We start from the raw sequence: 10387 nt of genomic DNA, 5'->3' as shown, positions 1-10387 counted from the left end.
CAACGGAATAAAACTTTTACTAACTCTTCAAAACCGATAAAACTATTACTACTACTATTCAATAATCCACCTCCTCTTCCATTGTCCTGCTGGCCGCCCTCCGTCTCCGCCGATAACAATGATATTTTAACAAAACAACTGGATTGAAATTATATTATAAAATTATGATATATATGAACGGTTGTTAATTGTAATTACAGTTTTAAATTACAAAAATGGAGCAAAAAGAATACTCAAAAAAATATCAATACATGATATAATTAACAAAAATGAAAAATGAAAAAATTTATGGGTCAACACCAACATCAGTAGCTGAACCAATTCCTACTTGCAACCATGGAGATGAGTTTCCATTAATTCCAGTGTCTTTTAATTCACAAAGCTTTGCTAATTTCACCTTACTGTCTGCTTCATCATCCACATTATTATTATTATTATTCGAATTCGGCACTAATCCGTTACAAGTACTTTTGTTGTTGTTGTTCTTAATTTGATCTTCTTTCGGACGATTTCGAGGATTATCATATGTTTTCAAGTAAATTTCTGTGGAAACTTCGAAGCCAGAGGGGTTCGTGGGAGCATCCCGCCTTGCTCCACCGCGGCCGTTGTGATCATCGGCAGGAGCAGGGAGGTTGAGATCAAGTGTAAGATCGAGCGTCTCAGAATTAGCGACGAACTTTGGTCTTTTTTGAATTTGCTCAATATGATCTTGAAATTGATGAAACTTAGCCAATGAAGATGGGTCAGGTGAATTAGAAGTGATCCAATGGCACCTCTTATGACCGCCTAGAGCTTGCCCAGATGAAAAAACACGGTGACATATCGAGCATTCGTGGACTTTCGATTTCCTTTTCGAAGTAGAACCACCAATTAGCGACGGGTTGTTAGAAGAACCGTGTTCGAATTGAAAATGAGTGCTTGATTTCGATGGGAAAAACTCTTCTTGTGTTATAACATCTTCTTCCGGTACACTATCTTCTAGCCCTTGATCAAGCCTCGCAGCGAAACACCCTTTAACTTTCTTGTGACTAGCTCTATGGCCGCCTAATGCTTGATGCGAATTGAAAACTTTCTTACAAGCTTTGCATTCGAATAACCCTTTCGTCGCTATTCCTTTCGCTTTATGATCAATCGCGGGCCGATAAGCTATTGGGGCAATAAAATTCATAGGATTATTCCTCCTCTCCTCATCTTTACTAGCCGAAGCACAAGACTCCTCCGGTTCAGCTAAAGGATCATAATTAGCATTAGATAACATCATAAGACAATTCGCAAGATCTTCCTCTTCGCTGGACGGGCAATACGAGCTAAAGTTCCCAACTTTAGCTCGCATCGATCTTTTCCTCTTAGACCAACCACCACAACCTCTCCTCCCATCCTCCCCGTCAGATCCCGGAGAGGACAGGAGAGACTCAGCATCCTCGGAGCTACATTTACCATGCTCGAGAAACGATTTCCACGACAAGAATTCCTTCCCGCAGTTCTCGCAAACACGGCAACTCTTTAATCGATTAGGGTTCGTCCTCAACGCATACATCCGCTTATTCGTCGGCGACGATTTCCCGTCTTCCCAATCGCTCCCCGTTTCTTCGTCGTCAATATGAGCATTCTCGTCGCCAATTCCGTGCGCCCTCATATGGCCTCCTAGCGCCCTCCCGCATCCAAATCCTTTCTTGCATATCTTGCAGAAATGCTTGAAGCCTGATTGATCCACCAACGTCAACGCCATGAGGGAAACCAACACCACCGGAAAATCAAGAAAAGCACCACCGGAAAACCAAGAATCAAGAAAATGATTGAAGAATGGGGATAATTGAGAAAAAAAGGATAATGTTCTTGTATAGTGAAAGTTTGTTGTGAGTAATCCTAGTTTTTAGAAAGAGTGGAAGAGTGAGGGTGACAAGTGGTGGGAGGATAAGGGAAAGAGAGACTTTTTCTAAGGGTGGCGCCGCCAGTCAAAGGCCAAAGCAGGCGGAGGTCCGTGAGTTAAAAGTACATGTGTTGTCGGGGATTAAGATAGGACTATGTTTAATGTGTGTTAATTAAGGTTAATGTGTTTGGGTTTAAGAGAGAGTGAAGTTCTTTCTATTCTAACTGACAAAACCTATTCATATCCCTTCAATTCCAAGCCAAGAAAACTAACTCATGTTTCTCCTTGTCTGTCGGTTGGTTCAACTTGCTTTCCACACAGTTGTTTTTAATTACTATAATTATCTTTTTAACCTGAATTTTTCCTTTTTTGTTTTGTCTTAAAATTATCTAATTATCTATAATTATCTTACCTATTATGTTTGTTTTTTTAGCTTAATGCTTTGGTCCACTTAATTAATCTTATCAGTCCAAAGACTGTATAGAAGATTTTATAGCAGATTTTTTTTTTTTTATGAAATAGGATAAGTTTTTATAAAAGCTGTGTTTTTGCATTTTTACAGTTTAAGCACTAGATAATAATATCTTGGTTTGTTAAAAAAGTAAAAATAAACAACACTATAAGAGGAATTTTTCAATATTGATTACTATATACAATGGTCTTCTAAATCATAATCTCATAATCTCTACTATGTGAGAAATCTTGGAAAGAAATTAATAGGGTAGGGTTTGATACTTTAATATCTTGCAATAAGATAATGAGTTCAGAAATCGCTGATCTTGCTCTAATATCTAAGTTAGCGGAGTTGATAGGAATGAGAATAAGGGAATTCTAGGATTTAGTGTTGAAATACTTTAGTTGTGTAGTTATTTTGGTGTGTTTATAAGATACTGATGGGTAGTTTGAGGATAAGTCGGTTTTTGTGCCCTAGTTGAGGCCATGAACATGTGCAAGGACGTAAAGGGGAATACATCCTCTGTTGGGACCGCTAGGATTTGGCATATACTAATTATAGATCGTGTGTCTCAGAAGGGGAGAATCTAGTAAATTGATGTGCATTCCTTATTGGTGCACGTGCTTGAAACGATTATCTTTTATTTATAAGATACTGATGGGCAGTTTGAGGATAAGTTAGTTTTTGTGCCCTAATTGACTCCACGATCACGTGTAAGGACTTAAAGGGGAATACATCCTCTGTTGGGACCATTTTTGGCATATCTTAAGAGGACATATCTAGTGAATTGGTGCCCCTTCACTATTGGTCAACATGCCTGAAGCGATTGTTTTCTATCGTTTTCTTTAATGTAAACATATTTATTTCTCCGCGTAGCATGTTTATTCTTTGCATATTATTATTTCCTTGTAATTTGCTCTTAATTTATCAATTTTTTTTACTAGTACTTGATTATTTAGGGGAAAAAACATTTTTTAAGTCTTGATTTATTCAATTTTTATTGATTGAGCTTGTGATCCTAATAAATTAAGCTCTTACTTAAGTAAATTAATTACTTATGGACATTAAATTCTTTACTTATTTATTTTATTTGCATTTTAAGTTTATTTTTTACAGTTTGAAAATAAATTTGTACGCTTTTCCTATAGTAATATCAAATACATAAGGAAATATTCTTGAACGGTTTCAAATTCATGTAAAATTAATATTGATACAATGGAATTTGTGTGAAAGTACTATGTCACATAAGAGAGTTTTCCAGTGCCTAAAATAAGATAGAAAGATGATTAGTGGCTGTTAACCACCGACCCGCTCTGGTGCCTAAGTTAGTAGAGTGTAGGACAGAGTATTAAGCAATTGAGAGTAATTCCAATAGATAAGTGTGTATATACCTTGACTTATGAAGTCATATTTTATTGTGTAGGGAGATTCAAGGGTAAAATTGGCAGTCAATGTTCAAACTCTCCTTAGCTTCCCCGAAGGACATATATCAACTCTTGAGTGATGGAGGTATTTTGGGTAGTTAATAATATACCTAAATTGTGATTCCTTAATCCTAGGAGTGATTAAAGGATCCTGATCCGAAGAGTATTCTAAGATAATTCTATTGGTCCACGTGTCCTAAAGGGGGTGCTTATTATTGTTTAGTTTAATTTGACGGTCCTCCTTGCTTTGAACGTCCCAATAGGTTTAGGATGAGGACACATAGATACTGATATCTTTCGAATGATCAGATGCCCCCCTTTGATTCATTAAGATCCTTAGGGTTTCGATTCTTGGATGTTCTTGGGAGTCCTACTTTGGCCTGTGAGGAATGGATTAGCATCCGTAGGTACATCCTTTATCAGAATATTGTGTTTGGAATGACTTTGCCAGTAGTTATGACACACGCTATCCTTTATCTTCAGGGTAGGTGAGGCGTCATGTTGAATGACCTAAGAGTGTCATTGTACTTCAGTAGACGTGTTGTCTTTTAACGGTCATTGTTTTTTTGTTGTTACTGAACTCCATCTACTAACCAACATGTGCTCTAAGAATTTTATCCTAGATGAAAGCAGGCGGAAAGGTTTGGTGATTTTCGAGGAGCACTGTCATTGTCTGCCTAATGATGACAAACTTTCACCTTCGCCTTCCAACTTCTTTATATAAAGTGACTTAAAGCTAGTGAGTTTTTTTTTCGCAATCTATACATTTCTTCTTGCACTTTGAGCTTCCCGTTTTTGGTCAGCCACTTGTAAGTGTTCTTTTTTCCCTAGCTTTTCTTTTTGTTGTATAGATGTCTTGAATATTAGATATGGATATTTCTGCTGTAATTTAGGAATATAATTGATTTGTAATTATCATGTTCACACATATATCTTGTGTATATATATCACATTATCAATGAATGGAAAGGCAAGGATTCTACATTATCATGGTATCATGAGCCTAATTTCTTTCCTAAAAACTCTCTCCTAAAATTTCTCTCCCTAATCCCACCCAAATCTCTTCTTTCTCTCTTCCTCATTCTGCCGTTCTTCATCCCTAAAAACTCTACTGCCACCATGCCAAACAATGAACAAAACAATGGTGCCGCCGCCGCACCAACTCATCCGGCCCTCTCCATTATCAACATTACCTCCTTTATTCGTGATCCTCTCGAATCCGGCAAAGGCCTCTATACCACTTGGGCTGAACTTTTTAAAACACATGCCCGTGCTTTTCAAGTTCTTGATCATATCCTTCCTGAAACCGACGATAAATCGGAAACCTCTTCTTCGGTTATGAAAGCAAAGAATCCAGGTTTATGGTCTCGTGTTGATGCCATCGTGTTGCAATGGATTTATGGAACCATATCTTCAGACCTTCTCAACAGTATCATCGGACCAAATTTAACAGCCGCCGACGCTTGGAAACTCCTAGAACAACAATTCTCCGATAATAAAAATTCAAGAGCCCTTTATTTACAACAAGAACTGTCCAATGCTAGACTTGAAAATTTTGATGATATCTCTGCCTACTGCCAACATTTGAAGTCCCTCTCGGACCAATTAAGCAACGTCGGGGCTGCCGTATCCAACGATCGTCTCGTTCTTCAATTAATTTCGGGGCTCACTGACGCCTACGAGACAATCGGAACACAAATTCGCCACAATGACATTCTGCCCAATTTCACAAAGGCAAGGTCCATGTTATTATTGGAAGAATCTGCCCGTAAAAAACGCACAGCCGCCACCGTCGGATCTGAAATTGCCGCCGTTACTATCGCCCAACAGTCCCCGTCGAATCAAGCTCCTCCATATTCAAATCACGTTCGGCCTTCTTTCCCTCAAAATTCTGGCGCTGCTCGCGGTGGCCGGGGTTATTATCGCCGTGGCAGAGGCGGACGGGGCAGAGGCGGACGATGGCAACAAAATAGCGGTCCTCGCTGGTCAGGGGCTGTTTCTTTACAACAGCCATGGGGGTACGGGCCATGGACTGGACAGGCGCCCCAATGGGCCTATCCCCCATGTCCTTATCCTTCTTGGCCCAATTCTTCACATGGTGCAACTCATGGTGCAACTCGCGGGCCTGTTTTTAATAACAATTCTTCTGCAGTCCAGCCAGGCATATTGGGAGCCCATCCGCAGGCCCATCTGGCCCAGTATTACACTCCAACAAACATTGAGGCGGCTATGCACACCTTGACAATCACACCACCTGCAGAACCTTGGCATATGGACACCGGCGCCACTTCTCACATGAGCGGGGATGGAGGTAAACTCACATCTTATTTAAATAAGAGTCCTAACACAAGTATCGTAGTAGGTAATGGCACTTGTATTCCTGTTATCGGTCTTGGTAATGCATCCTTAAAAACAAACAACAAAACCCTAGAATTGAACAATGTTTTACATGCCCCTAGATTAATCAAAAACCTTATATCTGTGCGGAAATTTGCTATTGATAATAATGTGTCCGTTGAATTTGATCCTGTTGGTTTCTCTGTGAAGGACTTGCGCACGGGGATCCCTATTATGAGATGTAATAGCACCGGTGATTTATATCCAGTCACATCCTCCTCTTCAGAGTCTTCTTATGCTTTAAATGCTTCCGTTTTATCTCCTTCAGTTTGGCACAATAGATTGGGCCATCCTGGTCCTCAAATTTTAGACAATCTTCGAACTAATAATTTTATTTCTTGTCCTAAAAATGTTGATTTTTCTATTTGCAATTCTTGTGTGCTTGGGAAACATATTAAATTGCCTTTTTATGCTTCTAAAAATATGTCATCAATGCCGTTTGATATTATTCATAGTGATATATGGACATCTCCTGTTCTAAGTTCTAGTGGCTATAGATATTATGTTCTTTTCCTAGATGATTATTCTAATTTTCTGTGGACTTTTCCCTTAGCAAATAAATCTCAAGTTTTTTCTGTGTTCCTCACATTCCGAAATTACGTACGTACTCAATTTGAAAAAGATATCAAAACTTTTCAGTGTGATAATGGTGGTGAGTATAACAATAGTCATTTTCATGATTTTTTTAACAATAATGGAATGCAATTCCGTTTTTCATGTCCACATACTTCCTCCCAAAACGGTAAATCTGAACGAACGATTCGAACAATCAATAATATAATTCGCACTCTTCTAACACATGCTTCTTGCTCTCATTCTTTCTGGCCTCATGCTCTTGCTCATGCGACCTATCTTTTAAATATTCTCCCTCACAAAAATCTTAGTCTTCTTTCACCGACTCAAATTCTCTACAATCGTACTCCTTCTTATACTCACTTACGCACTTTCGGTTGTCTTTGTTACCCACTTGTCCCTTCTTCCTCTAGAAATAAACTTCAACCTAGGTCCTCTCCATGTGTGTTTCTTGGATATCCATCCAATCATCGAGGCTATAAGTGTTACGACATCTCCGCGCGGAAAATAATTATATCTCGTCACGTTATTTTCAATGAAAGCAAATTTCCATTTTCCACTCAACATGTCTCGGCCTCCCCTCCCATTTCTTCTATTTCCAACTCACCTACACAAACAACCCAACCCATTATTCCCTTCCCCACTAATGCGTCCACTCCTAACCAAAGCCCAGTTTCACCACGGCCCAACAGTCCCAACCCATCTTCCCAAAACAGCCCAGCACTTCCCCCTTCTCCTCTCGACAGTCCCTTTCCTTCTCCAATTCAACACGGCCCAAACACAAATTCCCCACAACAGCTCACCTCCCCACAACAGCCCACTTCCCCGCCTTCTCCCGATCCTATACACGCCAACCCAACCCAACCGACTCACCCTATGACAACCCGAGCTAAACTTGGAATTTTCAAACCCCAAAGAAAGCTCAACCAGATCATGTATGCCTTCTTCAAAAGTCTCTTTATGGTCTCAAACAGGCACCACGGGCGTGGTACCAACGGTTTGCCTCTTTCTTGTCTACCATGGGTTTTTCTCACAGTAAATCTGATCATTCACTGTTTGTCTTTCGTCGGGGAGCAGAGATGGCATATCTACTCTTATATGTGGATGACATCGTTCTAGCTACTTCTTCCACTGCTCTACGAGAGTCAATTATCAACAAATTGAGTTCCGAATTTGCTATGAAAGATCTTGGCCCATTGAGTTATTTTTTAGGGATATCTGTCACTCGGAGCGCCGGCTCTCTTTTTCTGTCTCAAAAGAAGTATGCTACTGAGATCATTTCTAAAGCCGGTCTTTCTTCAGCAAATTCCTGTACAACACCTGTTGACACTAAGCAAAAACTGAGTGCTTCATCTGGTTCTGCTTATCATGATCCATCTGAGTATCGAAGTTTAGCTGGTGCATTACAGTATTTGACTCTCACTCGCCCAGACATCAGTTATGCTGTTCAGCAAGTCTGTTTATTCATGCACGATCCCAAAACGTCTCATATGGCAGCTATCAAGCGGATTCTTCGATATGTTAAAGGAACCCTGGAGTTCGGACTTACATTCACAACCTCTTCACTAGATTCCTTGGTCTCCTATACAGATGCAGATTGGGGGGGATGTCCTGACACTCGACGTTCTACTTCAGGATATTGTGTTTTCCTTGGTGACAATCTTCTATCTTGGTCTGCTAAGCGGCAACCCACTTTATCTCGTTCTAGTGCTGAAGCAGAGTATCGTGGTGTTGCTAATGTCGTATCTGAAACTTGCTGGATTAGAAATCTTCTTCTTGAACTTCATTGCCCTATTAGTAAATCCACCTTGGTATATTGTGACAATGTGAGTGCAGTTTACCTCACTGGTAATCCTGTACAACACCAACGTACCAAGCATATTGAGATGGATATACATTTTGTTCGAGAAAAGGTTGCTAAAGGAGAGGTTAGGGTACTTCATGTTCCTTCTCGTCATCAAATTGCAGATATTTTCACCAAAGGTCTACCACAAATTCTTTTCGACGACTTCCGCTCTAGTCTCAACGTTCGACCACCTCCCGTTTCGACTACGGGGGTGTATTAGATATGGATATTTCTGCTGTAATTTAGGAATATAATTGATTTGTAATTATCATGTTCACACATATATCTTGTGTATATATATCACATTATCAATGAATGGAAAGGCAAGGATTCTACATTATCATTGAAGCGCACAAATTCTCGTAAACCCCAAACATTTGTAAATGATCTAACATTCTCTAATGATATTGAGACCATGCCTCCATGAAAACCAAAAAGGAAACCAACAAAGCAAAGAAAGTAGTGGTTGAGAAGAAACAGAACCCAGACGTAGGAGAGCAAGGCTATATAGTGACGACCTCCAAATTGGTGGATTTATCAGTCGAGTTCCATTGCCTTGGAACCTAGAGATTCACCTGCCTAGCTTTAGGCGACATGGTAATGATGGACTCTAGAAGGACGACTAATGTTTTATGGGAGTTTACGTCTAATTTTTTACAAATGGATTTCGTGTGTTGGTGAGAAGTCAGTCTTGTTTGGTAAGATGGAATTGGACAAAGAAGAGAGAGAGAGAGCGCTCGACCGGAACAACGGGCAACAAAAACCGTAATTACATAGAAAACAACTCCTCCCCTTATTCATCTTTAAGCGTTAAGGCATTGTTTATCCTTCAAGCTCCCATCGTAGCCATTTTGGAAGAGTTTCATTTGTGTCCATGCTAGTAGTAGCTGAATGCCTGGTTAGAACTATTGGCACTGAATAAGCTCTGGTCTAATTTGTAGCTTGTCCTGAACGGAGCAATTGTTTGCTAGTTTTATAAGCCTTTAAGGAGAAAATGGGAATATTTTTGTTATTGGAGTCTAAAGAGTCAATCTTCTAGGCTGGGACCAAGGATGGGTTCTCCTTATAGACTATATCCAGAATATTGGAACCCTAATCCTTCTAATAAAAAGACCTAGGTGGTGCCACAAGCTTTAACAGAGGAAGAGAAGTGGTCCATAAGGGAAATCATAGTTTTCCCCAGTTTTTGGCTCTATACCGACATGCTAGAGATGATTCACATTTGTCATCTTTGCACTATTCAAGACAAAGACGGTGACTTTTGTCTAGATAGTGAAGGTCGCTATAAAGAGATCACTAAAGGTGATTTCTCTATTTTTGAATTGGCGTTCTTTTGAACTTTTGGGTGCAGGAATGGCTTCTAACATGGGTTCCCATATTCAAATGATATCGAGGCAAATGCAAGTTATTTTGGTCACTAGATTGAAAATCGTTATTCCCAAGGCTTCAGATGTGGATGAGAGTTCAAATTCCTAGGTGTCTAATATCACTTATTCTATCTCTTGGATCGAATCTCGAGAGGCCCCCTTATTTGCCCCATGTAGAAACACCTGAGGCTCCCTCTCATGTACCTTTAGCTTAAGGATTTACGACCAACGAGGTTCGGATCCAAGATAATCCTCCTGCAACTCATTTAGTTCCATCTATCAGAGATAATTCTCTGATGAGAGTTAAGGCTTTTCAAGACGAATGAGACAGTCGTGACTTCTCAACCTGCAGTACCATCCAGGTTTCAGGTCCTAGATTTGAATGAGGAGGATATTGCATTTGTCTCCTTTTTCACACCTTCAAAAAAACCTCCTTTGCCGATTAAACCCGTTGCT

At 39.8% G+C, this 10387-nt stretch overlaps 1 protein-coding gene across 1 annotated transcript; it reads right to left on the bottom strand.

The window, feature by feature from the left end:
- Window positions 1-286: 286 nt before the first annotated feature.
- LOC136216672 (zinc finger protein ZAT9-like) lies at window positions 287-1729 on the bottom strand. The gene has a single exon (XM_066003217.1). The coding sequence runs from the start codon at window positions 1727-1729 to the stop codon at window positions 287-289; it is 1443 nt and encodes a 480-aa protein (XP_065859289.1).
- Between the last annotated feature and the right edge of the window lie 8658 nt (window positions 1730-10387).

Source organism: Euphorbia lathyris, chromosome 2, assembly GCF_963576675.1.
Source record: "Euphorbia lathyris chromosome 2, ddEupLath1.1, whole genome shotgun sequence".
Lineage (NCBI taxonomy): Eukaryota > Viridiplantae > Streptophyta > Magnoliopsida > Malpighiales > Euphorbiaceae > Euphorbia > Euphorbia lathyris.
Note: the sequence above shows the minus strand (reverse complement) of the source record. Positions and strands in the feature narration are given on the sequence as shown.